This window comes from Xyrauchen texanus, chromosome 17 (genome assembly GCF_025860055.1).
Source record: "Xyrauchen texanus isolate HMW12.3.18 chromosome 17, RBS_HiC_50CHRs, whole genome shotgun sequence".
Classification (NCBI taxonomy): domain Eukaryota; kingdom Metazoa; phylum Chordata; class Actinopteri; order Cypriniformes; family Catostomidae; genus Xyrauchen; species Xyrauchen texanus.
Genome location: NC_068292.1, coordinates 31,664,282 through 31,685,894, shown reverse-complemented (window position 1 = coordinate 31,685,894; position 21,613 = coordinate 31,664,282). Strand labels below are relative to the sequence as shown.

Below are 21,613 nucleotides of genomic sequence, written 5' to 3'. Positions count from 1 at the left end.
TTTAATTTAAATGTTTTAGATCACATTCTGAAAGATAGTTTGATGCGTTTACAGTGATATAAGATTAAACTTGTGAGTGTTTCATGTTTTTTTATTTTTATTTAAGAGCACATCACTCACACCTGTTTCAGATTGTCTGTGAATAGCACATGTAGTGTTTTAGTGTCCCTTGAGAGACAATACTGAGTTACGTTTGAGGAATGGAAAGGAAATTATAATAGACTGGGCAGCACGATTACAAAAAAACCCTGATGTTCTAGATTAGACATCACACTGAAAGGTGTGCTTGATACATGCTTCTGAAAAGAACCTTAAATGATTCTTTGATTCATATCCCTAAGGAGTCATACCTATGTGAACAATGATTATGTATATATATATATATATATATATATATATATATATATATATATATATATATATAACCAGCAGGATTGTGTGTGAATGCTCCTTTATGACAGAAACTCTTATATAAACTCTTATATAAAAACGTAATAAAGTCATGACTGGATTATGGACCGAACCAGTAGACTGGCACTCGGAATGCCAGGGGCTTCCACAGCTTTAGGTAGCATGGCACTAGACCACTGAACACTAGGGCCCTTGCCAAATACAGCACAAGCATAATACAAAGCTCAACTTAATAGAGGGCATATTCCTACTTTGTTATTGTCTATTGAAAGCCAGCTGGATGTCATCTCAGTATATATATATATATATATATATATATATATATATATATATATATATATATAAAAACAGGTTGCAAATGTTTGTTGTTGGAAATGCCAAGGATGAGACGGAAACTAGGATTGCGAACCCAGCAGGCTACTGATAAATATTAGCAGGACTGCTGAATTGATGCTGTTTTTGGAAACTTTCGAAGAGTTCAGTACATGGTCTTTATTTGACTAATTATATGTATATCCATCACAGGAAAACATAAGGGTGCATTAGGCTCTTTGGAGCCATGTCCTTAGTAACAGGAAAGCCAAGACAAATGATGTGGCTAAACAAAACTTCAGAAGAAAATATGGTCTTTGGTCTGAGTATTTACAAATGTGTTTTTGTTGTTTGTGTTTTGTTTTAGTATGCATTGTGTATGTAACACATTTTTTTGAGTATGCTCAATTTTTTAACATTTAAATTCATTATAATGCTTTACATATTACAGTACAATTGTTTTGAGCAAGATATACTGCACATAAAAAAATAATAGCTCTCTTTGAGAAAATAACATCTTTATGGTGTTTTTGATAAAAATAAAATTCCTTTGCCTCTTTCTCTCTTTGCTTGTGTTTGTGGTGCTTTTTGACTTTCTTTAATGTGGTTTTGTTAGATTTATGTGATATTATGTAGGCACACTCTGAGCTTGTCCTTTAAAAATAACACTCAGTAAATGCATTACAGCAACAATTGATAAACTTCCACTGGATTGGACGTAGGTAGCAAAGGAGACACCACATGCTGAGAAGAGTCAGCTAAGTGCTGATAAGTGAACTTGAAGACTGATATTTTTGACTGGTCATATGAGTTACAATGTGGCAAGCACATGTTGGCAGTTGTGATGTTCTGGGCACATTGTTTCCAGCATGATCAATCCTCAGCTTGAAGCAGTGGGAATGGTTTCAAAGAAAATACATCCCATAACATTCTTGAGTTCCACATACACTTATTCGCATGGCAAGGCAAGATATTATTTGAATGTTATCAGTAGATTTCCCTCTTCTATTTATTGCTCTCATGTTTGCTGTCCTGTGCCATATTGTCTTGTTAATTACCCTCAAGCAGTCAGCCGTTCTGTTTGTTTCTCTGCTCCAGTCAGTCGGTTCTCTTTCTGCCTGTTTGTTTATTGGATTGTATCTCCCAGTTTATTCCTCCTCACTGTTTCCAATCACTTACCCGGATTGCCTGCTACCGCCATTTTCATCAGCATCAGCCATCACCTTTTTGTTCTGGGTCACGCTTTCCAGTCTCTATCGCCCTACTCAATGGACATTCTCCTTAGCCCAATATCTCGCTGCCGCTTGCTCGGCACCTTTTGGACTATTGTTTTTCTTTTGTTGCTTGTTGTCATTACACTTTGGAATTATACTCTCTCGTTTTTGGTCCTCCTTGACTGGTTTTGACAGCTATTCTTCCTAAAATCTCCTTTTTATTCCACTAAATGAAGGAAGCCAGACAGGTTTTGAATGGCATGAGTGTCAATAAATGATGACAAAATATTCATTTGTGGTTGAACTATCCCTTTAGAATCTAAGAAATTCTGTAATAGTACAAAATAATATTCATTTTCATTTCAAAGCACTCTGATCCTCATGCTTTGAGATTGTGGAGACACTGCATATGCTGCGTTATTAAAACTGAGCTGAATGTTAACAGAGATGATTTTAGAAACATCTCTAGCACTATTAAGCAGTTCCCTTGGATTCCCAGTCTTCAGCATTAGATGATGGTCATGTTCTTTTTGGAAAGGGGATTAACATTTCTGAAAATTTTGCAGACCCGACTGACCCAATGGGAAACAATATATGAGCTGTGGAGGGATTAGGGTGTCAGCATCGCACCCTGTTTATATCCCCCTGCCTTTCAGCTGAAGTGTGCAGAAATGCCAAATCAGTCAAGATGGAATGCTGCCCAGCAATAAGGGAGCTGTAGGATAAGGTCAAACTCCTTGTGCCAGGCTGTATTGCAGGCTGCATCCACGAAAATCTGGTTTGGATTTATGTCAGAGCCGATTTGATTTGAATTTCAGACGGCATGTCTCTATTTTACACTTCATGCTATTGCCATTTTTGGTTTCTTGGTGTGAAAGGAGAGAAGGATTAATTGGCTATTATTTCCATTATATAACAAAATTATTCTATTGTAATCAAGTACAAACGTTTATCATCACAACTAAAATGGCCTTTACATATAAACTAGATTTCTTGGTAAATGTGAACTGATAAATGTATGAAAACTGAGTATAAGGATTCCTAAGTTTATTGCATTTTCCTCCCATCATAGTGGTTTGTTTGGTCTGATTTATTAGAATGATGAAAATATCTCAGATAGAGATGACCAGAAAAAGAAAACCAAACAAACGATTGCCTGCTTAATATAAATTATTCTGCCTTTCATCACTAACACATGTACAAAATGTGTGTGTCAATGACAACCATATGCAGTAAACTATACAAGCACCTAATGGATGGATGAGACAAGCTTTTACAAGAACACAAGAAGAGTGTTGTGGTGAAGACAGAAAGCAATTATCCACAGCACTGAATATCCTCACAAAGAAACACAAATTATGTTATTATTTAGGCAGTCATGAAGGAAAGTTTAAGACTCTTGTCTTAATTAACAGTATGACTGTTTATGGAAGCGGCAGAGTGAGTTAGTAATTGTACTGAAACAGCTTCAAATATATCTATACTCCCATGTTCATAATGTACTATGGTAAGCAGTGACAAGCAGACACAATGCCAAGGAAACCATATAAATTTGCTTATGAAAGTTCAAGGGATGTTCCTTGAGCGACGGTCCATGTAATAAGTTCTCAAATTCCACGGGTCCAGGTGATGTTAAATAAAGATTCTATTCTATTCTATTCTTAAAATAATATCCTATTTACCTGAGAATGAAGCTACAAATCCAAGGGAGGGCAATATACACAAGCAGTGTATTCTATTCTATTCTATTCTATTCTATTCTATTCTATTCTAGTCTTAAAACAATTATCTAACTACCTGTGAATGAATCTAGAAAAAGAAGGGAGGGCAATATCCCCATGCAATTTATACAATTCTATTCTATTCTATTCTTAAAACAATTATCTAGTTACCTGAGAATGAAGCCACAAATACAAGGGCAATTTCTATTCTATTCAAATTTTTAAATAAATGTATCTAAATAATCTAATTAGCTGTGAATGAATCTACAAATAAAAGAGAGGGCAAGATCCCTATGCAATTGGCTCTATTAAATGATACTGTTCTTAAACAATTATCTTCTATTCAAATTTTTAAATAAATCTATCTAAATAATCTAATTACCTGTAAATTAAGCTACAAAAACAAGGGAAAGCAAGATCATCATGTAATAACATCCATACTGTAATTTTGAGAAGCTTTAATTTGTGTACATTTAGAGTTTCATGTCTCAAAATGGTCTCTTGACAGACTGAATTTTACATTGTTCTCTCTCTCTCTCTCTCTCTCTCTCTCTCTCTCTCTCTCTCTCTCTCTCTCTCTCTCTCTCCCTCTCTCCATATAGACATGTTTAAGTCATTAACCAGTGAAAATTGAGCTTTATGTCATGTCTTACTCTGGCCTATTTTTCCTTTCCTTATTTTGGCCGAAGGATTGTTATGATGTTTTTATATGATTATGATGCTGTGATGGATTTGAAGACCATCCATAAGTTTTATTTTGATGTTCACATCCTGCCATTCTGACTAGTCATATACTGGAGTCATAAACCTATCATTAAACATCTTTAATCCCCAGGTCCCTCGTTAAACTGGCCATTCTACAGTCTACCCTGGAGGTATTACAACAACCTTAACAACCATTGGCTGATAACTTCAGGAAAAATTATTACCTTAATAAAGTCTATTTTATAATATTTGCATGCACAAGCATATTATATCTGACACTGAAAAGACTGTCTGGCTTCTTTTAAGTGCACCCTTGGGGAAGTTTCTTGGCAGGCTAATTGATGTGTGGCACTCCCATTTGGAGTAGGACCTCAGTGATCCATGTCCTTTCCTTCTCCATTCTTGCCTTCTCTACAACATTGTCTATACAGTTTTTGCTAAAAATATGAGAATATTAGTGCAACGCCACTTCATGCAGTAGACCTCCAGAGACTGAATAAAGCAAAAGGCATCTGCAATCACCAAATTTATGAACTGCACCGTAAATGTAATTAATGATCACAGCGAAGCAAGTAAAATTAATTGTCCAAAAACAGTTTATGGGTATTAAACTTTGACATTGAATAGTGATGATGGTGGGAAATGGGAACGTTATTTTATTAGGGATAGAAAGTGCAAAGAATCCTGATGATACTTGCACTACAGGTAAATAGCGCAATTTCAGTTCACAGCAAAAATAAAATAAAACAAATATGAGACTGCTTTCACAACTATGTTATTTTATTTTGTATTTTTTTTATCTATCTCTATCTATCACAAATCTCTAAAGTGAATAATGTTTTTCATCTATACATTGTTGATAAAGCAGCTAGCGGATGTTCCAGGTGGATCAACCAGCCAGACCCAAGCAACTGAACAAATTGCGAACAATCTTTATTTGTGAGTAGCACAGAACGATGGATAAATCTGAATAATAAAATAAAACAAAACTCAGAAATTACACAAACTAACTTTTATCTTAAAGATCACTGACACATAGTATTACAGGGACCCAGTAAGATAAGAAAATCAAGGCTAAATGATTCCATGTAGCCTGTTAATTTGTTGAAGAGAATGACAAATTGTCCAAGCCACATGATAATTGCTTTGGCAATTTTAGAGCTTTGCTCTCTATTGCTTACTGTGAACGAGGGTTGTCTGAAGCCATAGTAAGCAGACGCCTGGCAATAAACTTTTTCAATTCCCTCCCAAATGAAAACCACAGGTCATAAATCACATCTCAGTGAAAGCTGTGTTGTTTTTTAAAATCACCCTTCAAAACATTACAAGATAGAAATGTCATACAGAATCTCATGAGTAAAACTAATTGATCCGTAATTGTTAGCACTAATTAAGATGATCAGGGATACTTAAAATATCTTTACGAAGTTTGCCAGGGAAGGAGGGTTTATTTGATTGAATTATATGTAGAATGGATCAGTAAACAAAAAGGTACAGTCTTTTGAAAGTCTTGGGCTCTCAGACAGGCTTTATTCCCCTGAATGAGCCCCCAACCTCAGCAACTCTTTTCCCACCACCCCTGAGAGGTAATGCCCTTTTTGATTTCTTGCATCCAATGGAAAATCTTCAAATTCTTCAAAGTCATGCTTAAAGACAGTTATTATCCTCTTCTATATGAGAGAGACCACCACTGCTTCCCTTTCTCCTCTGAATTGATGGGATTCTTCTCTTCAGCCGGTGCTGGATTAAAATCCTGGGGAGGTGGGTGGACTATGGCAATAACAGTTTATTCATTTCTCAAGGCTCAAAGGTGCTGCATGATATGTGAGAAAAAGACCAGGACAATAGAACTCCTTCATCTCATGGTGTCTGTAAGAGTCATTGCTGCGTTACTATACAAAGTGCCAATGAAAAGAAACAGATGCTGTATATCTACTTTGAAAAACAGTGTAAATCACTGCTACCTCTGAGAATTTTTTTATGATCAATGGAACCTATATTCAAAGCTTTCAAGTTGCCTTGAGAACAAAGCCTGCAAGATCAGGTTTAAAGATAAAACTTGATAAGCAATTGAGATAAAATTTGACAACAGTTTCAGAAACATGTAGATTAATCAAGCAAAGATTCAGCCCATGTCTGGCCAAAACTATACTCAGTGAAATAATGAATGTTTTATATTGAATGTGATATAATTTAATACAAGCCTTTGCCAATATAAACATCGGTTATCCAGGTTATATTGTAAAATAAAAAATTATCTTAAGGTGGAGAAAGCAGCACAATGTTGGAGGGCTGATAATTATCCAGAAGTATTTCAATGCATCTACCAGAATCATCAAATCCACTGCAAACATATTTAATTTGAGAAAAAACTATAGTCTATATGAAAGCTTCAATTCACTATAGACGGAGAGAAAAACAGTTCATTAGTTGTGCTTAATCGCACATACTTGCTAAATGCAAAGAAATATAATCTAACCGATCCCGCTCCGCTTATGCTATAGACAAGAATGATACCTCAAATTGTGATACCTCAAATTAAATTAATGTGAATTCTAAAACACTAGGTTGAGATTTCTTGAGCTAAACTTGGTCTGTACTTAACAAAATTCGAAGCACTGCCCCCAGTGGCCAAAGTGGGAAGTGTTTTTTTTTTAAAGTAAGAGCACATGTGAGCTTTAGTTTCCTGGTACAATGCCCACAGAGGGGTGCCAAAAGCAACCGTTTTTTGCAGTAAATTACTGTAATACAGAGAAGAGGAATGCATATTTTACTTACTCTAGCCCCATACCCAATCCCCAACCCTAAACCTAACAATCAGTGAAACAAAAATGTAATCTAAGAGCGAAAATGGAAGCTCAGAATCGCGCTCTTAATGGCCTGACGTATGTTAATGAGATTACTTTCTATACATGCTCTTGGGAATGCATGGGAAAAGGCAACATGGTTCAAATGATGCAAAAATGTCTGATGGGATATGGTACTTGACAGTAACATGACAGAATGTCAGGCCAATGTCAGGGTACTGGAACATTCATAGCAACATGCCAAAAATACATACTACTGGAGTTGAATGTGCCAGCAAAGCAATTGCCATTAAGATGAATGGGAATGTTTATGGATATCTTTCTTCAGCTATATTAGAATTGGTTGGGACTGAGACTAACAGATCTGGAAAATGAGATTGAGCTCAGCTTTGTCCTGCATGTTTAAATGATAATAGAGACATTATATGATAGTTAAAAAAAAATCAAATAATGCACCTTTAAGAGGAGGAACGCATCAAAATACTTTTTAATAAACCATTTAATGTAATTGGTTTGTAAATTTATATTTAATGAACCTACTAATAATTTCATAATAATTGCCATCACCATTTTCATCAAGATCTAGACCTATTTTAAAACATAAACATATGATGGGTGATTAAAAAACACATGGAGAGACAGCAGGCTCAAATCGAGGCAGGGGCATCTGGTGTCATGCTCAGATGCCGCTGACTTTACGGCATGTGCTGCTGTTTGTGGCTGGTGCCACTGAATTTTAAACATCAGTTCAAAGTAAAGGGCATAGCATTATTGTAGATCCTCTAATATTGCATTTTGGTGAATTTTGAATGCATTTGAATCATAATGTAACCTATGAACAGCAAATCAAATTTTAGGACAAATATTCTTAGCTCTCCTTGAATTGGTTGTGGTAATGAAGATGTTTGTAATATTTTGTCCCAGCAAGTAGGAACCTCATCCTGTAAACAATAGCAATACAAACTAAAATAATACTAAGTATGCCTATAGAAAAATACTTTTTAATATGATCATATTGTATAAGTATGATACAATCAAAATACTACTGTTAGGCCTATTATTTCTTTTATCATAATTGCTTAATAGTCACCTAACATGATTTCTTAAAATTAACGTATCACAGACATCATTCTCACATCACTGAAAATACTGCATTGATAATCTATTGATATGAACTGATCCAGTTTAATAAAATCTGCTTCAAAGCAAACAAAGTCTTAATAGGCTATTGAGTAACAAAATGTAGCTAAATAAACATCCTTTCTGTATTACCACCTGCTCATTTTGAATTTTTTTTAACCATTCATATAATCAGTAGGATAGTCCCATATTTTGAGCAAAAATATTATTTTATGGGCATGAATTGGTTAAAAGGACAGTGGCCAGAGGTGAATGACCCTTTAAATAGTCCAAGATGGTGTAGAAATTAAATGGCACCATTCATATTCAGTGGCATCTGCCTCGTAAATTCACTGGCCTCATTCATAAACAGCGGCAAATGCAGTTTAAATTCAGTGACACCAGCCACAAACAGCGGCAAATGCTGTAAAGTCAGCGGCATCTGAGCATGACACCGGAAGTGCCACTGCTGGGATTTGAGCCTTCCCTTATTGAACACATGAATGTAATGCACTGATTGTTTCAAAGTCATTCAGTTCAATTGAATTAAAATTTTTAGACAAAAAGCCACAAAAGACTGAAAATCTCAAGTACACTGGTCAACGATTAAACGGGAATCTAGTCAGAAATATCTCCAGTAACTGCTGTTTATGGCCCCCTGTTGGATTGTGAGGAAATGGAAAGTGCTTTAAGATTGATGTTAACTTCAGATACACAGTCAGGTCAGTTCAGCTTGTAGCCACTGTGAATACACCATAAAAATACAGAATGCTGATCGCAGAATTGCACTCTCGCCAACCAATATAAATAGGCATATAGTTAGGCTAATACTTTAATTCTAAATCATAAAATGACAGTCTGATGTATCCAAATAACTATTGTGAACCTCCCAATTACAGATGCAGAAGACAAAATATTAATTACTACAAATATTTCTTCTTTTATGCCGTCATCCCTCCTGGCATCAGTATAACGATTAACAGAAAATACCTTCAATTACTTCAATTTAAAACCTTGTTTAAACTCACAGACTGTGGAAGACAGGAGGGAAGCTGTGCTGTCAGCTAACTTTTGTTGTGGAAACCTTTGATAAAACGTCTATCCTTGAATTAGGAGAAACTTTTAGTATGACTCCATGTCATGAAATATTGGTTGATGTAAGGCCAGTTCTGGTGCAAACAATACATATTTTCTTTTATATTGGTAGCCCAGCCAAAACTCAGAAAACTCTCCTGCTCTTTATTAGACAATGGCACGCACTCTCAACTTTGTCCTTACAAACGAAAAACAATGCAAGGATTTGTCGAGAGGTCAATCTGAAACAATGAAGGAAATCTTTATGTTGGGCTTTAAAATCATCATGATAGTAGGTGTTTAACTGTTAAAAACTCATTTCTTTGGTTAGCTTGCCCCTACTGTAGATTTTAATTTGGATAAAAAGCTGCACTAAATTACATTTTGCAAGTAGCTCATACAATACCAACTCTAGTTCACCTGAAGATGAAAAGTCTGTCATCATTTACTCACCCATATGTTATTCCAAACCCTTTCTATCATTCAAAAATTTATTTTGACAACATTTATTTCCACCCTATATTAAGTTGATAGTTACATTAAGAGTTAAATTAAGAGTTGAACAAAGGCTTGTAAGTGTTCTATAAAGAACCATTTCTTATGAGAGTGTATGCCATTTTTAGTTCTTATATCCAATTGTTTGTGTGTTGTTAAAATTCTTTACAAAGAACTGAACTTTGAAAGAGCACATCTAAAATAGTTTTGTGTATATGTTCAGGGGTAAATAATATCTAGGCACAGAGTTTTAAATCAACCTTATAAGATAGGATCTTAACAACTGTCAAAACGATTACATTTAGCAATAGAGTATTATTAATGAACTAACCAACCTTAAAATTTCCATCACAGATTCAGCACAGTGGTGGCTACTTTTGGAAAACATTGACATTGTCTTGCCCCCGTTTTGTCTTGCCAGTTGAGCAAATAGTAAACCGGTCCTTATAATCTGCCTGGTTTCCCTGTCTGGGCAACTTTAAAAAAAAACAACAAAAAAAAAAACAGCTCTTCGATCCTGTGTATTCAAGGCAGTATCGAATGAATGCAGATAAGAGATACTTTGATGGCTTTACTGGCAATCATAGTTCTTGAAAATGTAATTTTGCTAGTCAATACAATGACTTCATAAATTACCTTGTCATTGTGACTTCTTACCTATTTGAGCTTTGATACATAACATCTAGATTGGCACTATTACAACCATTTTAGATTACTCTATTTATAGCCTGTTTACTAATATTAAATAATGTTAATATTAATGAACCAATGGCACAACCACTGTCTACACCTATGTTAGGATATTTATATTACTCAAACATCCTCATTTGAAAATTCAGAAAAAAAAATATCTTTGGTGATAGTGATACATAGACAGACAGACAGACAGACAGACAGACAGACCGACCGACCGATCGATCGATCGATCGATCGATCGATCGATAGATAGATAGATAGATAGATAGATAGATAGATAGATAGATAGATAGATAGATAGATAGATAGATAGATAGATAGATAATACCCAATAATCAAAACAAGCAAGTACAACCCCCAATATTTATACCACGATCAATGGAAACATGTAAATGCTTCACGCTGCAACACTCCCAATGTTCAAGCCAAATCTATGCCCTTGATTAAAACAGTGAAATATTATTTTAGAAGCACTTGCAATGTTTCTTGGGAGTGTTGTTGGATGTAGTGTGTTTGAAAGAGTTTTGTAAAACAATTAACTATCTTCTTTGTCTCGTAGTTTATGTTAGCATGACTTTCCTGTTGCTAGCATAGATTAATAGCTCACTGGCAGGCAAAGGTTCTTTGTTTCATTATTTGACAGGGTTTATAATGTAAGCATTAACAATCTGATTTTTACTGCTTAATGCATTTCTCTGAACCCTGGCACACAATAAATGTTATTTTTCATTTTTTTCTTTTCAGCTTTATATTTGTTTACTTTATAAACAGTCTCTTGGAGACAAAAGATCAAAATGACATTGTTATCATGGTGCCCGTAAGTAAAAGTAAAAAGCAAAATAGGCATGCAGAGAATATAATGTCTTGTACCAAAGTCCAATATCCATCTGAAATAAACATTGAAACAAGGATTACTCATTCTTTTTTTCAACGTGAAAGATTTTCAAGTAAATGTTTACCTTTTCTTTATTGAAAATAAGTTTCCTATTTTTGTGGTTAACAAGTACGGCAAAGAGTTTGCATTCTGATTTACATTTATTGGCAGGCAGCACAAGATACAAATTTAAAATAATTTATTTTCAATTAAATTTAAGAACAGATGAACCAGAATAATTTCTTGGATCATTCAACCAAGTGTGTTTTAAACTTTTAGTTCACTTACTGGCCAAATTACCATAGTTGCATAAAGTCAATCTCAATTGTCTAGTAGTGCCCCGCTAGTCACCTAAAGCAGACATTCCAATAAAATGTCCTGGTATAGTCCCAAAATAATGAAGACAAACTATAAAAATAATCGTTCAAAGGCTGTTCTTTTACAACAATAATTCTTGGTTATGTTTCATTCTAAGATTAAAAGATTAAAACTGGTCAAAGATGCTTCTCCAAAATTACCTCAAGAAAAATAGAAATAGACCAAATGAGCTTCTGTGAGAAAATGTGTTAAAAGAAACATTTTAGTTAAATAATTATTAAATAATGTTAATACTAAAGACCCAATGGCACAACCTCTGTCCTATGTCCTCTGTCCTCTACACCTATGATAGGATATTATGTTACTCAAAAATCATCATTAGAATTCAGGATGATAGATAGATAGATAGATAGATAGATAGATAGATAGATAGATAGATAGATAGATAGATAGATAGATAGATAGATAGATAGATAGATAGATAGATAGATAGATAGATATTTATTGTTTGGACAAATAGGACAACATGTAAACAAACATCATTCCGAAACAACTCCATCACAGGTTTTTCGTCTCTCAGTATGTGGTGTCTGATGGGTGGGGCCAGCTCAACCTTCAGCACTCCGAAACTGCTCTAGATGGAGTTGGACGCAAAGTTCTTGAGGGAGAAGCTCCCCACAATCTCTTGGATGCTGTCCGGTGTTTAAAAGTGGATTTATGTGGGACTCGCTTCAGAATTACGACAGAGAACCGAAAAATAAAACCAGGTCCCTGGTTGCTGTATTATAAGTGCAGTTCTGTGGAATTATAGGGATTTTTTCCGTGGGATATTCTATTTGAAGTAATTTGTTGTTGTTATCTTTCTTTTCTTTTCTCCCTCCCCACTCCGATTACGCACGGGAACACTGATGTGAGCAAATGGTTTGCCATTTATACAGAAGTCCAAGCAAATTAAGAAACGCTTGTCCCATAACAATCACAGTTGACAGTCTGTTGCTTACCCGATGGTGGTATCTGAGAACCTCGCGCGGAGATCCCCATATTAAACTCATTTAAAGCCTCGCGCACTGTGGATCAGTATGAGGCGCGCGGTTCACTGTTGGTAGGTTATTCTGTCAGCGTCTCTCTGTGCAACATTTCTACTGCATCAAAACAATGCTTCACATCATGGGTTTATCTAAAAAGTTTAGTGAGGGCCAATTTAATTAAATTATTACTATAATCGTAGAGCTTTTTCATAATCTTGCTCGCTTATAATACACTAAACATAGAGTTCACTTGAGTGAATTTTTATTTTATTTTTATCTGACCGATCTTTTTTTATTAAATCGATTGCATGGTGGCCCTACTCTTTGATAGTATTAATACTTGAGCATTATTATTTTCTTATACATTTTTAAAAGATTGCTCCTACACTTGATTTTTTTCTTTGTTCCTTTTATTTTCCCTTCCTAATTATTACACTATATTATTATTATTATTATTATTATTACTATTATGTCATTCTGAAAAGTTCTGCTTACAATATAGTTACATTTAATTTTAATAACCTCATCAATGACATGTTCTGTCTGACATGCTCTTATTTTTTGGGGGGTCAAATCCCTAAAACTCAATTGGTAGAGCACCTGGAACAGTTGTGAGTTCAATTCACAGGAAACACAAACTGGCAAAATGTTTACCTTGAGTGCATTGTCGCAAAGACACTTTTTATAAAAGTGTCTGCCACATAAATAAAAGTTTATTTGAGAAGTGAAACCTAATGCACCCATGTGAATTCACCAGGTTCCATTTCAGTAGCTATTCAAGGACAAAAAAAAAGAAAGAAATAAAAAATAGAGGGATTTCCAAGTTTTGTGCTGCCAGTTTCTATAATCCACCTCTTACGGCTTTAAAAAACTGCCTCTGGCCCAGTCTCAGATAATCTTTTTCTGTGCTAAAACCAGTTTTGTTGAGAGACTGGTCCAGAGGGAGAGATGACGCTAGGGATAAAGACAGGTGCAGTCTGACAGCTTCATCCATGGTGCCAGTAAACAGATTTAACAGTATCATTGTCTGTCGGTCCTGACTCAACAGTCCTGATTAGTATGGAGTGCAGGACAGGACGGTGCTGGGTTTGCGTTCCTCAGATAAAGAGAGAGTGTGATGTTGATGGCAAAGTGAAGGAAGGCCAGGATTGATCCACATCTGCTGTCCATTTCACTCTAAAGATACAGCACAAAACCCATTAACTAAAATTAAGCTTTTTCGGAAAAAGAGTGTGTTTGTACTCATTTATCCAGTTACCCCTAGGTGTGCTGTGTCACATGCTTGCTTTGGATTGCTTTGTGCTGACTTAGATTTATATTCTTGGTCCTTCGTCTCTGTTTTCCCATTGATGTATTTGTCAATAGAATTTGTGACCAATCTGGTTATATAGTATATTCCAATTGTGTCCATGCAGTGCACGGCAGCATTAATTATAAGGTGCAAAGGCTGCATTTTTCAGCTTTTGAACACAGCCGTTACCATTTTTGCTTTTGAGTCTAGTCCATTAGCTTTTATCTTAAGTTGTTTGTGGTGGATGTTGAAGGCTTAACTGTCGTTGTTAATTTCGCTGGAGTTCCTGGAGAGAATTAATTTCAGTTGGTCTGGCCAGTGGTTTCAGAACAGACCAGACATCCATTCTGCTTTTACTGTGCTTTAATACATACTCTGTTTATGGCCTGTTTACTGCTTTGACCTTTTTCATGGTTCCGCCTGAACTTGCTGTCTAATACAACCACTAGTACACATGTTCAGCAGAGTACTGGGAACACAAGATGGGAAAAGGCAGAATTCAGAATTGAACAGAATCTTGTTTGAGGGAGATGGCATATCAGTGCATCAGACTTGACATGTGTCTCTTAATTAATATTGCTGATGAGTGCCTCATGTTTTTTTGGCCCTGGCTAATAAATACGGAGAAGGTGTCTAAGACATTTAACTATTATTCATTATCTAAGATAAATAAACTTTGGTAGAAGAGAAATCCTGTGGGACCAATTTTAGTGGAGAAAGAGAGGTGGTTATAAGAAGATAAAATCGTATTCCTTCTCATCTCTCTAAAGCTTGATAAAGGAGATAAATGTTATTTGTTTATGCTTTCCCCATTATTTTCGCTTCTTTCCTTTTTAAAACATAGGAAATATGTTATGTTTTATTTGAAATGCATCCACAACCACATCTGTGTGTGCGGTTTGTTAATCGGTGCTGGATCGCAATGCTGTGCGTAAAAGATCTTGTCAACATAGAAAAAGAATCCACTCAGACATTACTTTAAAAATGTATATTTTACTATTACATTTAGAGTTCTCATTTGTAATATTTCACAGTGACATGGCATATTTCCACATAGGGGCTTTTCAGCTTTATATTTTCATATTTTCACCTATTGCTGTTGACGGGCTTTCTAGTCATGTGTTCATATTATCAAATTAGTTTTGTGTTCATCTGTAAACCAAACTGAGGGAAAATCATGTTTGTCTTATATGTTGGTTCAATTATTTTTAATAATTAATGTTTCATTACACTGAAACATTTACCTTCAACTTCTTGTCATCTGTAGTCACAAAATTTATATAGAGTCTGTAGCTTTGTCTGCATTTTAAAGTACTTTTTGGTATGTTAAGTATTATCAAATGATGCCTTCACTTATAAAAAATGATGTAAGATCTAAAGAACCTGTAGCCAAATATGGTCCTCCTATCCTGATACGTCCAAGCATGAAGTCCCTCTTACGTAAATCCAGAACGCTCATCTATTTCTGTTGGAATGTGATTAAGAATAATTTTATAAACATATCTCTTTCATAGCTAGGCACGAATTTGATCTCTATCTTTTCCTATGCTTCTTGAGACACATATTTTTTTCTGACCACCGTGCTTGTTTTCTGAAGGATAAGGTAAACTTGTTTTTCCATTCATTATTTCTCTCAACAAGGCATTTTGAAGTGACTAAATATTATTGCGGTTTGTGCCCTATTTTCAGTAGAATAAGCTTAAGTGACAGAACTTTTTAGCCTTGTCAATTTTAATGGGGGAATTACAGTGAAAAGAAAACAATTTGTTTGCTTTCCCTGCTCATGCATCTATCTGACCAAGGAAAAATAAGCATGGCAAGAATGGTTGTTTTTAACTGACAAAATACCAGTTTTGGGTTATGTTGCACAAACTATTGTGTCCATATTTACAATTCCAGACCAGACTTCCATTAATCAATTTAACAAATTTGGAACGCAGAAAAGCTGAACTTTGTTGAGAAAGTGCAGTGATAGAGATGACAGAATGCAGTTATGTAAGAACCTTTTCCTTGATTCCAAAAAGAATATTTTATTATAGTTTACAGAAAATGTAGAGATCGTCTTTTTGATCTATTTTGCTTTTGAAAGCACAAAATTGAGTTTGTAGCTTAAAAAATTGTGGCAAAATATTATGACTTTCTTTTGACATGCTGACTTTATAAAGTACCGTTGTATATACATGTCTCATTGTACTCTTCTCCCCCCGTTCACCCTCTCCTCTCAACATCCAACTCCCTCCTTCTCTCTGTCTGTCTGTTTCTCTCTCCCGCTCTCTGTCTCTCCGCAACAGATCTTGGCACTGACAAATGCATTGTCACGCGTAGGAGTCCAGAACCTCTCTCCATCTCTCTCGTTTTTTTGGCACACCCCCTCCTCCTCCCAGCATCCCTAATAAGACACATGCTTCTAGGCTGGGTTGCTCACTCACATTAGGATCTCCTGGCCGAGACTGCTGTAGGCTTCTTTCTCCTCTCAGTTTTGCCCGGCTTCATGGGTTGAAGGGCAGATTGCATTGTCCACAAGATCACATCTATCCCCACTTCTGAGTGTTGCACCCAACCTTCAACATCTCCATCATCTTGAGTGCTATGGTTTGTCCTCCAAGCATGTTTGGACTTGCAGTAGCAGACGCCTCCAGCGAAGGGGGCTGTAACCGGCTGTAGTTGGCTTTTTCAGCGCATCTGGATTGAGAGTGGCAACACCAGCAGTCCACCTGCCACAGCGTGAAAGGGGCCCCCTCAGCTGTGATCTGTCTGCCTGCAAGGGGGTCCCAGCGACAGGGACTATGCATTTGGGACTGGTGGCGCTGGCAGTGGTCTTCATCAGCTTCCTCACCATGGGTCACGCCGATAACCTCAAGGTCTCCAAAGGACGAAGACAGAGACGGAGTGAGTCATCACATATGTGCTACTTGAGTTCTCTCTCTCTCTCACACTTTCTTTTTTAATGTCTCACAACTGAGTGGCTGCCAAGTGGTTCACTGTCCATTGAGGCACATTGGCAACTTGAAACTGCTGCACAGAAGAATGCATTTTGTTTATTATTTTCATTCCTATTGGCATGTCAATGTTACTCACTAGAGCTTTTCTGACTTCTTGGCATGTTTTTAATCTTTGTTTAACTCTCACGCCAGTTTTAGTGGTGCATTTGGCTGATTATCATCTGGAACATACTGTACCTTTTTAAGGCAAATTTTTAATGAGTATGTCATGCTCCAAAGCTTGGCCAAATTGCACACGTTCCTGTCTGAATACCTAAATATAATGCATAGCCTAGCACATAGTATTTATTGCAAATTAATCTGGCTTCGGAGCAACTCTAACCGTACATGTTTTATGACATTTTGAAAATGTCATTTTTTAATGTTTTGTTTCTTTTATGGAAATGTTAGTTTTGAAACTCCCACATTGCATCAAAACTCACTCTGAAATATTGCATCTGGTCTCTTATGTGCACGCACATCTCATAGTAAGAGTGCTGATAACATTTGCGTGGATGGGAGAAGGCTTATCTCAGTAAAAAGTACTTATCATTGCTGTGCCTTTTGTGTTTGTGTGTGTGTGTGTGTTTGTGTGTGTGTGTGTGTGTGTTTGTGTGTGTGTGTGTGTTTGTGTGTGTGTGTGTGTTTGTGTGTGTGTGTGTGTGTGTGTGTGTGTTTGTGTGTGTGTGTGTGTGTGTGTGTGTGTGTGTTTGTGTGTGTGTGTGTGTGTTTTGCATTCCGTTAATATACTCAAACCTGTAGTAGATAATTTAGGGCTTTGATATAATGTTGAAAAATCAACCTGACAATCAGATACATTTCTGATCAACATTGTGTTGGTTTCTCTCAAATCTGTAACATTGGATTTTCTTTAGGTTACAACTTGTTAATCGGCAGTAGTTATCAATAGGTAATAGTATTAAAACATCTGCATTTATTTGTTTGTCAGACACTTTATTACCATGGTGACAGAAAGAGCATATATAGCAGTGTGACAATCACAACAGGTTGCCAAAGCTAATACCATAAGGAAGATTAGAAGTGGAAATCAAGCACTAATGATCTGTAGAGAAAAGAGTAAGTTGCTTGTTGAAATAAATTTGCAGATGCTTCACAATCTTATGACCTCACTGTATCTGATATGAGCAGTCCACCTTCTTAATAGTAGTCATTATTTTCTTGCTGTTTTATCAACGAAATAGAAGCAAACATCCCTGACAACTGTTATTGCACACTTGATTGATCAGCTATCAGAATTTAGTGCCTGTCGGCACTTTCCTGTGTTTCTCTCTCTCTAAAAATATCCCAACCAAACCCACAAAAACATCTATATTTAATTTTGCCTAAGTTTTTAGTTACGGTTATGCTATAAACTATCTTAAATTGTTATACTGCGCTGTACATTCGTTCTATGGCACGGTGCCTAATGCAATTTCTGCTCCAAGAAAGGAGGGATCCAGTTTTTCTGCCCACTCACAGAGGTGGGAGATTAAAACAGATGCATGTTTTCATAAAAGTCATGTTGTGAGCTCATCAGCTGAACTTCTGGTTACCTTTGTGAGATTGTGTGACAGATGTGTCTGAAATCAAATCAAATTGAAATTCTATCGTTAATCACACTCATGTTCTAAACCCATATACATTTCTTCTGTGGAATTTTCTTTTTGAATATTATTCATGCAGGTCTTTTCTCAGCCTGATCTCATGTATTTTCTATGATTGTGGCAACATTTTTGCAAAATGACATTATGTTTCACTGTAGTTTTATGGTGAAATCTCCTCTGAGGGGCGCTAATAGTGAGTTAATGTTCTCCCAAAAAGATGAGGTTTTTAAAGCTACACTATGTAACTTTTTTTGGTAATGACGTAAGTCGTGCTTCGGCTCTGCTCCTCTGCGCGGATGAATGTGGTTCGAGGCACACAAGGATACAGGCCATCTTATCAGAGCGAATGGACAAATAAATAATGATAAAAAGGATAAAACAGATATCTGAAAACATGTCATCTGAGCAGGGAAGTGCCATATCTTATGCTGTTGTTTTGACATATTGGAAAAATTGACGTTTTGAAATAAATGATGTTACAAAAGTTAGGCAACATTTGTTAACATTAGACACAATGATTGCTAGTCTGATAAGGTCAAACGTTCTAAAGTTTTTACAACTACAGGATATTCTGTGCCAAATAGACCATGGTAGTAACTAATTTATAGATTGTCATTGTTACCGACCAGTGGTCAACATAATTTCAAGACTTACATGTCCTTGGCAAGCCTAGGACTAAATGATTTATTTATATAAATGATTGCTGTTTATAAAATAAACACGTTGTGCTAGCAAGTGAAAAGTTCTGCACCGATTACAGTATAATATGTATTTCACTGCAGGTGTGTGATTACACTGCTATACATAACCATATCAATAAAATATCTTACCTGTTGAGTAAGAACTAAATCCTTTAAGATCTTGGAGTTGTTTTTTTTTAATAATTTGTTGCTCCTGCTGAAACGCTTTTCCATTTATTTCTGTTATTAGAAAGGGAAAAAAGGAATACAGTGATGAAAAATGTCCTTTTTTTCAGAAAATGCTCCAAAAGAGTAAACATTTCTGAGGATGTGTTTGTAGAACTTTCAGGGGTAAGTGGTCCTTGTCAAATTGACCCTGCCTGAAATACTCTGGGAGTTCTTGCTATAGTAATAGGGCTAGTTGTGGTCTAAATATTCATGAAGGGAATATTTTGTTGAACAGCTAGACCATCTAAAACCAAATTTAACCAATAAAGAAAAACAGTATGATTCTCCTACATACAAAAATATGACACAAAAGGAATTCTGGTGTTATGAGAGAATAGATTTTGAATTGTGGCTAATTTAATTTTGCTTTCATCTACCAATAGAAGTGCAGTAGGCCTACTATCAGCTCTGTTTAACATGTTTTACCATATTTAAATCACTTTTGCATAATTCTGCCTATTTCCCCCCCAAAATAATTAGCACAGAGAATGCAAAAAAGAAGTCTAAAAATATTCCATCTGGTTCTGGGTACATGACCAGTTACACCTGACTTAATATTATGGAATTATGATAAAAAAAAAAATGTCATTATATATGTGACAAGTGTTTGCCTTTCTCATGTGCTTGCATCCATTCATTAGGTTAAATCACATATCATAGGTGCAGTTAATTTACAGCAGGACTGATATGGCACTTTTCCACTGCACGTTACGGTTTGACTCGCCTCAACTCTACTCGCTTTACATTTCTGAGTTTGCATTTCTATTGCAGTTTAGTGCCACCTCAACGTGGGTGGGATTATAGGCTGATCGCCATAGTTGGCCGCCTCTACTGCCGTGACATCATCTGAAACACGACACAAACTGACCAAAATAATAACACAACCGCTAGCTGTTAGCTACTAGCTCATTGTGCAGTTGTTGCATGGTAATTTTACACAAGTGTAACAGTTAAATTGGCCTGGTTGTTTTAGAAGCAAGCTTCCAGTAGCTGGTCAACTAAATAAAGTGAAGCTTTCAAGCATAGTATAGAGTTAACGTAACAAAATGTACCATCCTCCATCGTGGATCAACACCAGTCCAGGACACTCTCCCTCCCATTGCTCGCTGGTTTAGATAGCGTCCATTTGGTCAAACCACTTCCACTTTTCCTTGATGGTTCTGTAGTCACAAGTCTGCACCTCGTTTATTGATCACAGCGTGGTTTTGCACACAGCCATTTATTTTTTCACAATTCGAAAGTTGCGTGAACAAATGATACTGTTATTGCTATTGCTAACTTTAAAACTAGCGGGTTGATATCGCGTGTCGGAAATCCAGTGACGCTGGTAGTGACGATTCTCATTGACCAATCAGTGATCTGCAGGATTTTGATGTCACATTTAGTATCGGCTCAGCTCGCTTGGAACCTCAACCGAGGCGGTACAAAAAAAAACGATCAGGTACCAGGTACTATCCACAGTGAGTCGAGTTGAGTCGAGTTGTACCGTGCAGTGGAAAAGCCCCTTTACTTTTAGCATCCCTATGATACAGGGTCTACAGATTGATAACTCTCTGACAGTGCATATTTAGAGCTGATGATACATACATAGTCCCATAAATTAAAGCAAATGACTGCAGATTTGACTGCAGTCGGGCCTACCAGGAACAGGATGTGCACTCTGACACGCTTTAAGAGTTATCGTTTATTTCTACTTGGCCTCAAAGGTTGAAATATTTGGACCATGAAAGCAAGGCATGGAAAGTCACAAGGGATGAGTGAGTTTTCTTACATTCTGTAGGTGATTTTATTAAATCATGTGGGCATGATTTTGGGCATCTTGGCAGATGAGTACTGATTTTCTGAAAACAAACAAACAAAAAAAAGGAACCATCTCTTCCATTTCCATGGCCTTATTTCCATGAGTGGGACGTTCCTGATGTTGATTTGACACCCAGCACTTCAATAAAAAATACCTTGGTTTCTTACAATAAAAGGATTTCCACACAAATGTTTGGCATACATTGGGGTAAATTAGCTGCAAACACCGAACACTGTGGATATCAAATGAACCAT

At 36.2% G+C, this 21,613-nt stretch overlaps 1 protein-coding gene across 2 annotated transcripts in view; it reads left to right on the top strand.

Annotated features, from left to right (window-relative positions):
* The window catches only part of LOC127657547 (R-spondin-1-like), a 59,690-nt gene that overhangs the window by 19,907 nt on the left and 18,170 nt on the right, over positions 1-21,613 (top strand). Inside the window, exons 1-2 of one of the 2 annotated variants that reach the window (XM_052146391.1) lie at positions 12,408-12,848; positions 16,357-16,954. In XM_052146391.1, coding sequence (XP_052002351.1) covers positions 16,852-16,954 — 103 coding nt within the window. In that variant the 5' untranslated portion in view covers positions 12,408-12,848; positions 16,357-16,851. Of the gene's footprint in view, positions 1-12,407; positions 12,849-16,356; positions 16,955-21,613 lie in introns of those variants that run through there. The other variant, XM_052146392.1, reaches the window with a different exon arrangement.